This window comes from Mustela putorius, unplaced genomic scaffold (genome assembly GCF_011764305.1).
Source record: "Mustela putorius furo isolate JIRA1106 unplaced genomic scaffold, ASM1176430v1.1 tig00003869_pilon_pilon_pilon, whole genome shotgun sequence".
Lineage (NCBI taxonomy): Eukaryota > Metazoa > Chordata > Mammalia > Carnivora > Mustelidae > Mustela > Mustela putorius.
This window is the reverse complement of record NW_025422021.1, coordinates 13,348,008-13,365,193: the sequence shown is the minus strand read 5'-3', so window position 1 is coordinate 13,365,193 and position 17,186 is coordinate 13,348,008. Positions and strand designations below refer to the sequence as shown.

The 17,186-nt window shown below is 42.2% G+C and overlaps 1 protein-coding gene across 2 annotated transcripts in view; it reads right to left on the bottom strand.

Annotated features, from left to right (window-relative positions):
• The window catches only part of STK39 (serine/threonine kinase 39), a 297,979-nt gene that overhangs the window by 43,035 nt on the left and 237,758 nt on the right, over positions 1-17,186 (bottom strand). For both annotated transcript variants that reach the window (XM_045066931.1, XM_045066932.1), the window contains one exon: positions 16,757-16,825. In XM_045066931.1, coding sequence (XP_044922866.1) covers positions 16,757-16,825 — 69 coding nt within the window. The remainder of the gene's footprint in view (positions 1-16,756; positions 16,826-17,186) is intronic.

Genomic DNA, 17,186 nt, shown 5'->3' with positions numbered 1-17,186 from the left:
AAGAAACAGAGGTGGGCTCCGGATCAATATTTGGAGAGGGGACTAGAGATGTTCTCCATTGGGCAGAGATTAAAGCTGAATGGATTTGGCTCAGTATAAAGAGCTCCCAACCAGAAATTCAGCAACGGCAGCTGCCTCCCACAAGCAGGAGCTCCTTGGCACTGGAAACCAAGAGACACCCTCAAGCACCACTGCTTCTTCCCAGCCCCTTGGTCAGGGACCTCAGTCTTTGCGGACACACAGGGCCCCAGGCACAGAGAGGCTCTGTGCCGACATAACCCTCTGTTGGGACCATTTTGAACTTCTCATTAATTTGAGAACAAGGGACCCCACGTGTTCATTTTGCCCTGAGAACTGCATTGCCAGCCCTGTGTGTAGGTAGAGAAGACATCTTATCTGATAATGTTGGCAGCTAGACAGCCTCACTGGGTAACAACAGGACAGTCTGAGCAGGGAGACGTAAAACTGTGATACAAATAGATTTCAAATTCAATGCTTTGGGGCGCCTGGGTGGCTTAGTTGGTTAAGCAGCTGCCTTCGGCTCAGGTCATGATTCCAGGGTCCTGGGATCGAGCCTTGCATCAGTCTCCCTGCTCAGCAGAGAGCCTGCTTCTCTCTCTCTCCCTCTGCCTACTGCTCTGCTTACTTGTCTCTCTCTCTGTCAAATAAACAAATAAAATCTTAAAAAAAATTCAATGCTTTAACTTAAATCATATCAATGTACACGCATTTACCAATCTTGTGACATAGGGCAAGGCTACTTAAAAAAACAAAAAATCCTAGATTTCAAAAAACCTTTTTAGTTCTATGTTCCAGCTTTAACAACAGTTTAACAGTTTGCCTTAATCAGATTTCCCAAAGCATCCCATTTGTTTTTTAAAGAAACAACTCACTTTTTGAACTCCTATCTTAGCAGGGATGTAAGTAATATAATTTTAATAAGAAGAAAACCTATGAAAACAAGTGTAAGACTCTTGTGAAGACAGAGTTTACCTGGCGGGAGCAGACATGGAGCTAGGGAAGGGGAATCCTAGAGTATTATCTCTATCTCCTTGTGGCAAGCAGAGGATGCCTAGGGTGCCACCAGTGCATTTAAGAGAGGGACCTGAGAGCGTTACTGAATTCAGGAGGTCGAGTTCACAGAATCGGCCATCCCTTTGTAGAAATATTAGGCTTATTGCAATGTTTTCTGTTTGAGTTGTTCCATCAAGACCAAGGAGCATGGCTCTACTCCCTCGGGAAAAGAAGCATGCGCTCCCCTGGGATAAGGATATAAACTCCCCCTGACTGATGGGCATTCCTGTTGCCAAGTATCAGAAAAAGAGGTGGAACTTGGGGAAGGAGCTGGAGCTCAAAAGCAGAGAGAGAAAGCACTCAATCATAGGCTATGGAAGCAGAGCTCAAAACGCAGGCCTCCTAGGGCAGGGGATTCACCTTTCTCTCCTGATCCCTCTTCCTGGGCCAAGCAGTACACATGTGTGTGATGTCCTCCCCTGCAGGAGGACAGGGCAACTTCAGTCACAGGGAAACAGGCAGAAAACTAAGAGTCACCTCCAGGCTAACTGCAAGTAAACTGTTCGGTAGGGCCCACTATCCAGTTGCCTCTTCCTGAGTGTCCATTTTCATGGTGTGGCTCCCACACTCTGCCTTGCACTGTTTGGGCCAGAGCGGAAACTCCCGTGGCTGGCTCCAAGGCAGGAGAGGTATGTCTGGGCGACCTCATGGACTCCAGGAGACTGCAGTGCTGCAACCATTCTTGCCCTCGTGGGGTTTCCACCTCCACTCCCGGCCAACTGGTACAGTTTCACTTTACCGGCGGAACACACAGGGCTGCCTTAAAGCCTCTAGCTGGTATCTCACTAAAGACGTCTTATAGCTGATGGGCAGGGGCAGATAAATGGAACTCAAACCAGAAAGAGTAAAGGACCACCATTTTCTGCCTGCTAGCACGCAAACCTTTCCATGGGATCGAATGAAGACTCCTGACAGTTCTACGGATTAAGTGAGTCCCTCTGTGGGTAAGAAGACATTGAGGCTAGGGAGATGAAGTTAACTTCCCTAAGTCCCATCTGGAGCTGAGATCTGAACCTGCCTCTAATTTGAAAGCCGGGGCTCTGCCTACATCACATTGTCTCTGCGTGTCTCCGATAGTGAGAGTCTATGAAACAAGATGGGGATGTTTGCTCCATTAAACCATAAATATCAGTAAACAATGTGGAAAGCCACGAGGCCTCCCTAGAAACAATAACCAATCAATCTGCAATCAGTTATTTAAATAATTACCAGAGATGTCAGTTAATGGAGCCTGTGTGATAATGGAGCCTAGACAGGGCTCTGTATAGTAATTTCTATGCCATTCAGTGTTTTTATTGTCTCTACTCCCCTACTCCAGAAATTTGGAAAGCTTTATTTCCTAGAAAATACTGCATAGAGAATAAAGCCCATAAAGAGAGGCTAAAAACAGGAATGACTAGCATGATCAGATAGCTTTGCTGGTTTATAATCACTCTAGAAATCACACTGGGAGAAAACACGGTCTCAGCTCCACATCCAGTTCACGGAGACAAAGGCTAGCTAAACAAGAGCTTATTCTACTATGCCTGCACTCGGAACATAAGGCTAACTGGAATGCCTACTTTAATTTAGGTAATTAGAGTATCAGTCCCTGAAAGAAAATTTGCTAAATTCAACTGCAATTAATGGACTTAAAATGGCAAGTTCGCTTTAACCCAAAGAACATGAATATTTTATGTCTTCTGTACTCTACTATAATGATAATAGTTCTACTGTATATATAATGCTACCTTAGCCCACACCATAATTTGTGTGAGATTAAGACACTACTACAAAATGGAAAATATACTTCATTCTCCATGGGAATATACGTGAAGGCAAATATCTGCAATCAATGCCCAAGTTTCTTCCTTTTCTAGAACTCCTGACTTCCCTTTGGTAGAATAATTGGATTCGGAATTACTTGAAGGCATCTCTGGAGTTCTCCTGATCCCCAAACAGTAAGTTACAAGTCGCTTTTCAAAACCCTCAAACTTAAATGGACACAGAATGTTGAAACATCGTTTCAGCTTTTATTTCTCAAGTCCTCCAGGGCTACTGTCCTTTCTTCCTGGGGTTCCCACACACCTGGGTCAAATGGGAATCAAGTCCAGGCAGCAGAGAGATCCGAGGCCATGTAAACTATGGCTAATAGACTCCCTGCAGAATGAATGAGGCTAGAGGAAAGCATCCCTTTGTCCTCTTTGATAGGAAAAGGGCAGGCAAGGTGCCAAGTTTTAGACTTTACCTCCCTCGTGACTCAATTCATGAGGAATCGCTAGGATTTGGTTTTAACAAGGCATTTTGGTGAAGGGCTATTTACAAGACCCTGCAGTGTCTGGCCTCTGCCTCTTGCTTGGCCTTATGTCAGGACACCCTCTCCTCATTGGCCTGATCTGGTCACACTGGTCACCTTTCACGGAGTTTGCTGTCTCCGCACAAGCTGTGCCTCCCTGCCCTGCGCAGAGGGGCTGAATCGGACATGTCACTCACGTTTCTTCCTCAGAGGGGCTTACTCTGCTCCTGTGTCTAAATGAGGACCCCTGTGTATGACTTTCTGTGGAGCCCAAAAGAGCACTTTTTTCTTCAGGGCACTTCTCACAATTTGTGATTTTCCTTACACCTGGGTCTTCCTCTCCTCTTAAGACTGGGAGCTTCAAGGAGACAAGAACTCTGTTTCATTGACCTGGCAGGCCTGGCACAGAGTAGAGTAGATGCTCTGCTTATTGAACAAACATTGTAGGGCAGCTTCCAGACCTGGATGACAAAGGATGACAGCAGGAGGCCCCAGTCCCCACTTTTGCATGGAAGCAGGTGCCACTCTGGCCCAATAATAGGAAGTACCCCAGGACCTTGAGAAAGCAGCACCACTGTTGCGGGCACCGGGTGGCTCACACTGGCTGGTGACACCAGTGAGGATTCTTCAGTCTCTTGGGCAGGGAACTAGGGGACACCAGTGAGCTGCCACACGGTTACCAGCATTGAGAAAGTGATTTAAGGACCCCTGGGACACAGCCCTTTGGGGACTCCCAGTAAGTAATTTCTGCTCTTGCTGGTTAACAACTATTTAGTCTGAAGACATCTGAAGTGCATGGATATTTCAGATTATGCCAAGAAGCCTGACCTCTTCTATTTAATTATTGCTAATTAACTATAGAAAGCACTGCTCAGGGGCACCTGGGTGGCTCAGTGGGTTAAGCCGCTGCCTTCGGCTCAGGTCATGATCTCAGGGTCCTGGGATCGAGTCCTGCATCGCGCTCTCTGCTCAGCAGGGAGCCTGCTTCTCCCTCTCTCTCTGCCTGCCTCTCTGCCTACTTGTGATCTCTCTCTCTCTCTCTGTCAAAATAAATAAATAAAATCTTTAAAAAAAAAAAAAAAAAGAAAGCACTGCTCAGATTTAAATTATAAAGTTCTGTGTTTTGGACATTTTAAAAAATCCATCTTAAAAAAATATTGAAAATGTCTCTTACTCATTCCTTACCTCATAACAATTTTCATGAGCACTAAGTAAAAAAGCCATTTTTTTTTTTAAAGAGATCCTTGGAGCTCCATGTCAGGGGCTGAGAAGCCCATTCATGTTTCCCGAATATAGTGCTGTCCAAATCATGTCCTCCAATCTGTATTCTACTTTTCTATTAGCTGTTAAATTTCCAGTGCATGCCATTCTCAACTCACCACTCAGTCCCACGGACAACTCAAAATGAGTTGCAACTCAAAATGAGTTCTCAACTCAAAAATGAGAAGCAAAAGAGTAAGAGAAATATGCAAGGAATTAGTAGCTCCTACGGAAGGAAAGCAAGGTTAGCACCTAAGCCATTTGGAAGGCTTCTCCTGTCCTTCTGACCTTGCATTTCGCAGGCAGATGAAAAAGTGAAGAGAACTGGCAGAATTCTGACCCCAGATGCATTAATCCAGCGAAGAGGGTCATGAACATATTGAGTTTCTAAAGACCCAGCTAACAATCACCAACGGACAAGAAGTCTCAAAATCTGTTACAAATTAGACCTCCTGGGGGTCTATTACTGAAAAGATACTTTGAATGGGATGTTCTCATCTCAAGTAACAAACCTCTTAAGGCTGACCAAGTTCCCAATGGGTGAAGATGAAGGCACTTTGCTATTAAAAAGTGAGGCCAAAAAAAGAACCTTACTCCCAGTCTCACGGGCAGCTCCTTCTTCGTGGTCTGCCACAGTGTGCCTGGGCAGTACGGGGATGGAGCCAGGCTGGGAAGTTTTCCCCCGAACCACAGATTCTTCCTGGATGGTTCTATGTCTCACCAGACATGAAATCCTCCAGGAACACCTGCATTTATGGAATGCTTGCCACAGCTTACACAGTACAGTGGCTACTTCTGATGAACATGAGCTCCAGAACAGAATCGGGCACAAATGTTAATGGGAAAAGTGTGAATGTGGCAAGTCAAAGTCTCTCCTGATCTTGAAATGAATCTGGGGTGAAAACATTCTTATATACCTTTTGGATACTCAGTTTAAGGAGTGCAAGAAGAAAAACTATGTTTTTTGGGGTTTGGCAAGACAGTCTGCTTTGTTTTAAAAAAAATGGTAAGCACATGCAAGCTACAGGATCAAATTTAAGATTATAATTAGACAGGAAGCTGAAAATAGTGATGACAAACCCACATTGCGTCAAAAACGTTGACCTAATTTTCTTTCTTGGCTTTAAAATTTTTTTTTGATTGGGTGAACGAGGAGTTCTATTTTCTGTAAGAAATTAGGAGGCGGTACTTCCCCTTCATCTCAATGAGTAGAGTGAAAAGAATAGCAAGGATTTGATTTGGGATTAGGAGATTTGCCTGTCAATCTATTAACAAGCACAGTTGAACACGTACATGTATCTACAATACTATACTATTGATGGTATGGTTAAAATTCACATGGGCCCAGAGATTTCTGAAGTGGGCACACACACACACACAGTCACTCACTCACTACACCTAAAGACAGATCAATCTACTATCTACTAATAGGGAAGAATGTTAGGAAAAGAACTATTTAATTTAAATCCAACACACCTGGTAGTCACACACGCACACAAAAAAATGGTAATATTAGAAAGCCTCAGTTTCCTGCCCAAGAATAAACCTACTTTACTTTCACCAGAAAGATATTCTCACTCTAAGTAGGGACTGGTTATTTGGGAGTTTAATGTAATTCTACAGTTAGAAAGTTTGGCTAGATTGAATGTAAACCTCAGGCATATCAGATTCTAGAGTTAAAACACAGATTAAGATGAATTAAAGCAGGACAGCTTAAAGGAATTGAAAAAAGCCAGACTGCTAATTTAGTGAATATCTAAGACTAATCCACTTGCAAGCTCTTGTTTCATCTAAGTGAAATTAAGTACAGATCTTAACTGGAGTCTACCTGTATCAGTGGTTTTAAAAAGGAACCACAATTCCTAACCAAATAAAAAGTGACAAAGTTAATTAGAAAATTAGGGCTTACTGTGTGGTTTACTGCTGCACTAATTCATAATCATGTAACACAGAAACTGAGAAAACCTTTGAGGAAATTACAGGTGTTATTCTATGCTTTTCTAGAAGTCCTGGAAATAACATCTGCCTGTATTTTGAAAGGGTTATTTTTGTTTTTAAGATTTTTATTTATTTCAGAGAGGAGAGAGACAGAGAATGCAAGCATGGTGGGGTTACAGAGGGAGAAGCAGACTCCCCGCTGAGCAGAGAGCCAGATGTAGGGCTCAATCCCAGGATCATGACTTCAGGGAGCCCAAGGCAGGCGCTCACCCCACTGAGCCACCCAGGTGCCCTTGAAAGCTCATTTTAAATTGCCTCCTCGATCCTAAATCAGAATGTCTTTATAAGCAGTTAAGTCAGCCAATCACTTTCCTTATCTATCTCTGGCTGGCCAATGACTTTCCATTAGAATTTGTAGATCAGTAAACAGAGGGGGTGGGTGGGGCTGACACCAAATCTCCTCATAAGTGTGGGCAGCTTATTTTAGTTTCTTTTGTTTAATTCCCTGATTTGGGGGGGGGGGTGCAGGAGGAGTATGGTCATCAGACTATAAAAATTATGCTGTTAAAGTAAGAATTATATCTTACTTCAGTCTGTCTTTCTATTGCAAATACTTAAAAATATATTAACTTAGGTCTGTGACTAAAGTAATGTCAAAAGTGTGTGTGTATGCGTTCTACAAATTTATACAGACCTGTTTCCAGCCCTTTCCAAAGAACTCGATTTCTGAGTATTTTAATTCAGCTAGAACTGGTTGTCATTCATCTGAATGCATCATACTTTTCTATGAGATAGTCCAGTTTAACACTCGTAAGTATTTTTAAATAATTTCTGTATACTAATTTTTCATGTTAAAAGAACTGATCCTGTGTTGGGAATGGTACCCTCAATGAAGACTTTTTAAAAGAAAAAAGAGATACTTGGGAAACCAGGAGCAATGAGCTACAATCAAATTTGTAATGTGGCATATTCCTGAAAATGGTAACGCTGTGCCGTATTAAACAGCTCATCTATTTCTGGAAAATACATATAAGGAAAGCAATCAGCATAGTTCTCCCAAGCCCCTTCCAGTCCTTAATTCCCTAGACTATTAAACTTAACATACAGACAACTTTTAATCAGGAATCACTCAACTGTATTTATTGACATCATTCAACTAACCCCAAGCCTGTCTAAAACCCAGAAAGGGCATAAGGAGTTTTCTTCCTTTTTTTTATTATCTGTCACCACTTGAAAATCATAGGCCAGTTGTATAATAGAGACAGTATTTTTTTTTATTTTTTTTTAAAGATTTTATTTATTTATTTGACAGAGAGAGATCACAAGTAGGCAGAGAGGTAGACAGAGAGAGAGAGGAGGAAGCAGGCTCCCTGCAGAGCAGAGAGCCCGATGCGGGACTTGATCCCAGGACCCCGAGATCATGACCTGAGCCGAAGGCAGTGGCTCAACCCACTGAGCCACCCAGGCGCCCCGAGACAGTATTTTTTAATGGAAGTTTTTCTTTACTGAATTTCAACATCAGTAAACATCACAGCATAGCCACTGAACTGAATATAAGAGAATATGTTCACGCTTTCCCAGGACTTTCATTGTAAAAGCATACTGCTGCTCAAGAAATCCCAGCTCACTCACAACAGCCTGTACTGTCCCTGGCCATAGCTGGGGGAACGAAGCACTTCATACATCAACTGCATGCTCGCGACCGAGCAAAGTTTCTGTTGCTTGCACACTTTGGAGCCGGAAGATACCTTGCTGTTATCCAGAGGCACAAAAGCTGAAGGCCACCATGAGGTCTATCGCTTCCTGACCTTCAGTCATTTTAATAAAAACTGTACTGACTCATGGTGGTAAAGATTTATACCAGCGAAGTATCGCCACACATCTATACCATTTATACACACTCAGTTTTAAAAAGTTAACTGGCACAGTTTTAAAACAGATTCTTAAAAAGGAGAAAAGATTCAAATAAGGCAAAAAAGCAACAGAGGTCAGTGAAATTGGAAAAGATACAGACGATGCAATAAGCCAGAACAGTCTCCAAAGGTTACTGCAGGCAGAAACCAAAGAGGTGGCCAGGAGAGTCTACTGGGTATAGGAATTACCTGGGATGCATGTTAGAAATGCAAATTTCTACACTCATAAGCCCAAGATTCCAGATTCCGTGGCTCTAGACTGGAACCCAGAAATGTGCATTTTTAACAAGCACCTAAGATAAATGCGTTAGGGACATCTCAGGGTGCAGGCTTTGAGACAAACACTGAGGCTTCAACAAGTACAAGAAGAAAAAAGGCCTTCTAGGCCAACCATATTTCTTTCCCAAGACTCAAAAGTCACGGGAGAAGTCAATTCTTAGGAAAAGGAAAAAGGTGAAGGGAGCAGAGAGACAGGAAAGCATTAATTATGGTGAATCGCTCTTCGGTTTTGAGAAGGTACAACAATATTTGTATTGTTCCAATTAGCCATCCAGGGGCTATGCCAGCATGAAGTTTGCCAAATGGAATTAACTGTATTCATTGATCCATAGGCATCTTTACTTAGTGCCTACATGTGCCAAGAAGGGCAGAGCTTCGATAAAATAGAAGACTCACCCTGCCCTAAAGGCACTCTCAACCTCTAGACAAAGAGAAGGCAGGCACTGGAAAGAAGACGGTGAAGGCCACGGGTCCCTAAACGTGGTACAGTACAGGTCTCTGGTGTTTGCCACACAGAAAAGCTGTCTTCCCGGATCTGTTAAGAAGAGGCAAGCAGCAGAGCCTTCATGGAGATGACATTTATGGTACCTCTTGAAGGGCAGACAGGTTGTGAACAGGATTCTCATCTGCAGGAAAAGAGCACTCCAGGGCCATCAACAGTCTGCCCAACAGTCCGCTGAGAGAGCTCTGAGAATCTATATAGCTAATATCAGCTTCCAGTGCGGTAATAATGAGTCAGGCTGGTCAAACTCCACCACAGGAAATTGTATAAATGATTGCAGAAACACAGCTCCCTTCTCAGGAAAAAGAAATTCCAACAGCTGGTTCTAAACCTCCACTTAAAGGGAAAAAAATATATATATATAAAAATTAAAAATTAAAAAAATATAAAATATATATATGTGTATGTATATATATGTGTAGTATACACACACATAGATAGATAGATAGATATAGATATAGATATAGATATAGATATAGATATAGATATATATCCTAAAAACCAGGAAATGGTGGTATCAAAACCCAGCAAAAACAGTCAGCAGGCATTTTTCCAGAAGGCAGCTGCCCAGCATTCACGCACTGTGGAACCTGAGCCCCCAAAGGGGGCCTTTGCAGGAGCTGCTGAGCATGATGGACAATTGGCTAGCTTCAGACACCCACTGATGTTCCTTCTACTGCTGAGGTTATAATGCTCGTTCAAAGGAGACTCAAAAATATGTCTCGGGTTTCCTGGGTGACTCAGTCGGTTAAGTGTCTGCCTTCAGCTCAGGTGATGATCCCGGGGTCTTGGGATCAAGCCCCACATCAGGCTCCCTGCCCAACAGGGAGTGTTTTTCTCCCTCTCCCTCTGTGCCTGCTTGTGCTCTCTCTTTCTCATTTACTCTCTCTTAAATAAATCTTTTAAAAAAAAAAGATCTTGTATCACAAGTCCTGAACAAAATTCAGAATTTTTATTGTCTTTTGTACAGGAGTTGGAGTTTTGTTTGTCACTTTTTCCCCTGTGCTGCTATTGCAGAGGAAACTTCTGATCGGCTGTTTTTTAACTAGAAGGAAACAAGTTGCTCTGCTTGCCTCACGGTAACGGTGATCCTTGGGATCCCTCCTTGAAACAGGTGAAATGAGGACTCAGATCTGGTCGATCTTCATTTAGCAGCCATCCCAGGCAAGCAACACACCCAAATTTATAAACGCAGATCACCAACCTCTGCATCTTACCAAGTTAACTTGTTTTTTAAACCAACACCCCCCCCCCCCCAGGAAGCCCTGCCAGTCCTATTTGTTTCCACTGACTCAAGGCCTAAAAATGTCTTCTGCTTCTTGCCTGAAGGTAGAGCTGTATTTAAGCTCAACTGAAGTGCGTTTATGATTTCAGCCTACACACAGTGCATTTAATCTCTGCACCGCTGTGCTTTTGCACAAAAGCAATCCCTCCATGTCACTGCACCGTTCCTTCTGCAATCCAAACCATGGTTTGTAAAGGTTCCCACACTAAAGGCAGATCGCCCTGAAGCGAGGGGCTAAGGATTTGTTGTTAACTTATGTTCGCTACATTACAGTAAAATCCTAACATTTACTGCTCGGTAACATATACTATTGCTTCTTTCAGATTTTTTTTTTAATGTTGCTATAAACATTTACTCTAATTCAAGAGAAAATTCTAAAGGGGGAGAAAAGATTTTTAATCTCTTTAAATGTTAACCCCTTTTTATTACAGAAGATGGAAAAACACATGAAGAAAGCATTCAGATCTCTGGAGGCCGACACTCTAAGCTGAACCAGACTGGTTTTCTTTTTTTTTTTTTGGGGGGGTGCAGTTGTCAAGTTGAACATATTTCATATTTATAAAATGCTACCTGAATTCTGTACTCCCCAAAATAAGATCCTTAAGATACTAGGAACCTATGCTCATAAAACCCTTTGTTCCTGAAGTAAATGTTATGAGATACCTGTGTGTTTAAGAATGACATTTGTTGATCTCTAACAAGTGTTTCTAGAGCACCAGCTGCGTGAAGTACAAAGTTTGGGAGGGTGGGAGCAGAGCACTTAACAAAACAGATAAAAATCCTGCCCTTTAAGAAACTTGGGCTCCAGGGGAAAATCCTATGTAGTTAACTAAATAAATGAAACAGACAGCCTATTACACCCAGAGAGACTTGGTAAAATGATTAAATGAGGAAGGGGGGTGGAGGGGGGTGGATGGGTTGCAATTTTAAGTAGGTTGGTCAGGGAAGGCCCCTTTGAGAGGCAGTATTTAAGCCTTAGGAGGTAGGCAGGTGTACTTAGGGAAGGAGAGATCTGGAAGAAGGAAAAGCAAGGACAAATGCCACTATGGCTGGGGTGGAATGAGCAACAGGAGAGCAGAAGTGAGGGATGAAATCCAAGAAGTGACAAGGGACAGATCATGCAGGAGACTGTAAGCCCCTGAGATGCGGGATGGAAAAGCCATTTGAGAGCTTTTATTTAAAGTATTAATGTGATCTGGCTTCTTAAAGAGTTGAGATATAAGTCACATATCATAAAATCCACCCTTCTAAAGCGCACAATTCAGTGATTTATAGTATAGTCACAAGGTTGTGCAACCATTATCACTTCTAATTCCAGAGCAACTTCATCACCCAGTAAAGAAACCGCATACCCATTGGCGGTCACTCCCCTTCAGCCCCTGGTGATCACTCATCTACTTTTGGACTCTATAGCTTTGCATATTCCAGACATTTCATTTAAATGGAATCACATTACATGGGCCTTTTGTATCCGGTTTACTTTGTACCCGTACAGGCTGAATGGAGGCAAAGACAGAAGTAGGAAGACCAGCAGGGAGATGAATGCAGTAATTCACGTAAGAGGTTCATAAGAGAGGCTTGAAATGGGATGGGAAGCAGGCTGGGAATAATGGCCAGATCTTGGGAACATTTGGGTAGACTGACCATCAGGTAGGAGAGAAAGAAGAATCAAGGACAAGGCAGGTTTTTGGCTGGAGCACTCAAATAGAGTTGGCATCAATCCAGGGAGCAGGGCCAGGGGGAGCAGGAGGAAACATGAGGGGCTGGATTCTGATGTTAAGTAAACCTGGGACGCTACCGGCCTTCCATGGGGAGATGCCACGGAGGGAGCTGGACAGGAGTCTGGAATTCAAAGGAGAGGTATGAGCTGGAGATACACATTTGGGAATTAGAAAACGAAAATATTAATACCATGAAACGAGAGGAGATCACCAAAGGAGTGAGGGATTACTACAGAAAAGAGAGACACGCAACCTGAGTCCTTGGGTTAATATTAGTTAACATGAGTCTCATGTTAATATGTACAGGTCAGTGGGATGGGGAGCAACCAGTGAAAAAGCCTGAGAAGGAAACAACCAATAAGGTAGGAGAACCAAGAATGGAATCCTAAAAACCAAACAGAAAAAGTTCTCATGGAGGAAGGCATAGTCAACTCTGCCCAGCACTGTGGATGTGCCTTGTAGCGGGAGGAACAATGGAGTCACTGGGGGGTTGAGGTACTGGACGGTGGCCTGCCCTCACTCACAGATGAGGGATCTTCCCTCTACTCCTCAGGCTCACTCTGCTCCAGCTGCGCCCACCTCTGCTCCAACTCAGGGCTCATCCCCTGCTGGGTGGGCGCCTTCCCCAGGCAGGGCTTTGCAAAGGCACAGGGTGAGAGGAGGGGGCAGGTCAAAGACCTGACTGCAGTGGGTTCAGGAGACAGAGGGAGGAAAGGGATTACAGTCAGGGGCAATTCTTGAAGAGTTTAGCTGTAAGGGGGTGGAGACAGAGCTGTCTCGGGGGTGGGGCAAAGAGAGAACTTCCTGTAAGAAATAAAAATGTAAAGAGGGAAGCAGCCTGGTGGTGGGTGTTAAGGAGGGCAGTATTGCATGGAGCACTGGGCTTGGTGCATAAACAATGAATTTTGGAACACTGAAAAAAAAAAATAAATAAAATGTAAAAAAAAAAAAAAAAAGAGGGAAGCAGAGGATAAAGGAGAAGGCAGAGAACTGCTGGATAGGTTTGAGGGAGACAGAATTACACACTTTACCTAACAGTCTGCAATTAAAATATAAACCACCTACTGATAAATGAAAAACAAGTAAGGATATGCTATCCCCCCTCAACAACCCCCACCAGGAAACCAAAAAACCATCAATTAAAAGGATCTGGGTCTACTTTTCCAGGCTGAAGATACCGAATTGATTGTACAGGGAGGGTTGGGGTTAGGCTCTGGGCTTGGGAGTCATAAAAGCCAAGTTCAAAGATCATGACAAGCTACAACATCCCAGAAACTTCTTTTGACTTCCCCTTTACACCCATTAAATATGGATTAAAAACAACCTGTCCTTTTACCTTATGGAATTGATGCAATAATCTAGTGAAATTCGCAAAGACTTTAACTCTTAGGTGTCCTATCGCTGTAGGGCCTTTTTAGTGCTATCAGAGGAGGAGGAATTGTATCCTTGGGCTAATTCTCACACCCTAGGTGGGGAACTCCAAGGTGGGGAACAAAGGCAAAATCAAAACTTTTTGGCAGAATAAGTATGACAAAGCAGAAGCTTTCCGATACTGTATTTAAAGCACAGTAAGTTGTACAGGAATTATGCCCTAATTTCCACCTTTAAAAAAACTCAACCTCCAAAAAATCCTTCAGTTTAAATTCAGCTGCGCCGGGGTGTGTGTGTGTGTGTGTGTGTGTGTGTGTGTGTGTGCGGTGGGTAACACTGATTTGACTGAAGGCATGAAGCAAGCCCATGCTTACAAAAACTTGTGACCCAGTATCTTTCCATGAATCTCTCTTACTCTTCATGTTCCCTACCACCTGCCAGGATCAACTCAGTTCAAAAGACTATTTCATCCTTAACTTCTTGCCCAATAATGGACATTAATTAGCAGGTGTTTATAAGAAAGTTCTTATCTTTATTTATTTTTAATTCAGGCAGCTTCATGTATGGATGATAGTTCTTGTCAGGGAAAACACACCTTATAAGGGATCTTGATCAAACCACTAACTTTCCTCCTGATTTTGTCAGGTCAAGTACAACATGAAGGTAGAGGCTCACTTTATCTAATGAGAAAAGTATCTACATATATCAAGGAACTGTTCACAGAAAGAATTCTAAGATGGAATTTACTGTAGACACCAAAGCTGAGCTGCCCTCATTGTTCAGGCTCCCCCTCATGTTCAAACTAAACATTTTGGTAGCCATTCAGCTGCCCATGAGATCTCGCAAGATTCTAAAGGAACGTGTGAGAGATGGAATACACAAGGAAATAAACACGCACCTGTATATATGTGTATGTCACATTTCTTTCAAAATATGTCTCTATCTCTTTATATATGCACCACTTGGCAGAGGAGTTAGAGCTTCCCTGGGGAATCAATATGTATACCATATACAATTAAAAGGAAAAGAGCTCAATTATTTCTAATTATAAAGGTATCTTCACATTTATGACATATCGTTTGTCAATAACACAAGATAACACGTATGTATCAATAACACAAGAGATACAGATTCTTTCTCAGAATCCTGATCTCCCACTAAAACCTCAGTTACTCCCTCAAGTAATTCACTTTATAATGACCTATATTATAGAATTTATAGGAACAGATTACTCTGACTCTGATGGGTCAGCATATCCACCTCAAGCTTCCTCAGTCACAGTCTTCAGCATTATTGGGGAAAAGACTTATTTTGAGCAAGTGATTTTCTTTTTAAGTTAAAACATGTCATTTAAGGGGCCCAAGTCATTTTTAAATTATTAGTTATTTTTATTAACATATAATGTATTATTTACCCCAGAGATACAGGTCTGTGAACCACCAGGCTTACACACTTGACAGCACTCACCATAGCACATACTCTCCCCAATGTCCATAACCCAACCACCCTCTCCCTACCCCACTCTCCCCGGCAACCCTCAGTTTGTTTTGTGAGATTAAGAGTCTCTTATGCTTTGTCTCCCTCCCAATCCCATCTTGTTTCATTTTTTCCTTCCCTATATCCCAAACCCCCCAACCTGCCTCTCAAATTCCTCATGTCAGGGAAATCATATGATAATTGTCTTTTTCTGATTGACTTATGTCGCTCAGCATTAATACCCTCTAGTTCTATCCACATTGTTGCAAATGGTAAGATTTCATTTTTTTTTAAGTGAGTTTTTTTTTTTTTAGATTTTATTTATTTATTTGACAGAGATCACAAGTAGGCAGAGAAGCAGGCAGAGAGAGGAAGGGAAGCAGGCTCCCTGCTGAGCAGAGAGCCCGATGCGGGGCTCGATCCCAGGACCCTGGGATCATGACCTGAGCCGAAGGCAGAGGCTTTAAACCACTGTGCCACCCAGGCGCCCCAAGATTTCATTTTTTGATGGCTGCGTAGTATTCCATTGTGTGTGTGTGTGTGTGTGTGTGTGTGTATAGATATAGATATAGATATAGATATAGATATAGATATCTATCCACATCTTCTTTATCCATTCATCTGTTGATGTTGATGGACCTCTAGGTTATTTCCATAGTTTGGTTACTGTGGACATTGCTGCTATAAACACTTGGGTGCACGTGGGGCCCAAGTCATTTTAAGCATCAGTTTTAATTTGATTATTTTTAAAGGACATTTTATCGTCATATATACTATCCTAATTACCTTGATAATTGCAAATAATATAATTAGTTAATGTCACAGTTAACATTAATAACATATTAACTAATTTTAATTACTTAGGGCCATCAATGTGAATACCCAGTGATGGGCTCCGTTATAAAATCTTCACAAATTTAGGATTATCTGAGGAGCATGGACCGTCTCATGCTCATGCTAGGTGGAACCAGGCTACACTTTTTCTTAGATGACAGCATCTGCCTCTTACAGCTTCTCTGCTTCCTGTGCCCTTTGGGGAGTCCATCGGTCATGTCCTGCTCCTGACAGTGAGTCCTGTGTGTTCTCAAAGCAGTAGAACTGGAGCCCGTGCCCAAAGTAAAGCTCCACTGCCCCAACCCAGTGGCATGGCCCCGGACAACACACAGAATCCCTTTAGGAATCTGTGTCCCTGTCCGTACAGTGAAAGAACTGGCCTGAATGATCTTTAAGTCCCATCCAATCTTAAGACTTTTGTGATGAATCTTGTTAATGGTTGGGAAAATTGATACCTATGTCCATTGGAACTATGCCCAACAAAATTCTGACATAGAACCTTAGACGTTCCTGCACTTAGAGGTTCCGTGCACTTGGTGCATGGAAATTTACAGTCTCATATTTTTGCTATATGTGGGCTTTTGGGTCTTCTATTCTCTTTGTTATATTTCTAATGAGTGAGGTTCATATGAAATGGGACAGAATTACATTAAGAGCTTTTTAAAAAAGAAGATTAAATATGACTCATACATGCTTCCCCCACATAAAAGAATTCAAGAAGTTTTCAAAAAACGGAGTAAATTATTCCTTTATGAATACTTCCATTTCTAAATGCATTTCCATTTGATAGATCAACAAAATGACACTGTATACTAAAAAATGACTTACCTATAACTACATCATGACCATCAACCAAGCCAGCGGAGAAGAGCTCCTGAGATACGCCATCTGCCGTATCTGTTCAAATGTGAAATGAATATGTATTAGTAACCATAAAATAAAAATCAACAACCCAGGACAATGTAAAAGATATTTTTCATTTATGAAAATCACCCATGTGTGTTTTAATTCAATAATTCAGATTCTATCAGAAGGGAAAATCAGAAGCAATATAAAATATATTTGGCCATATACAATTTGCATCCTGGTATTTATTCAACAGCGATTAAATGAAATTATGATTTCATTTTCAGAGAAACATTTGCCCTTTGGCTACCACCTGACTTAATCCTCAAACGTACCTCTGTAAGTTAGCTCATAATGGCCCCCAATGACACTGCTTTTCTTTCTTGCCAAGGTTAATTCCAGCCATCATCAA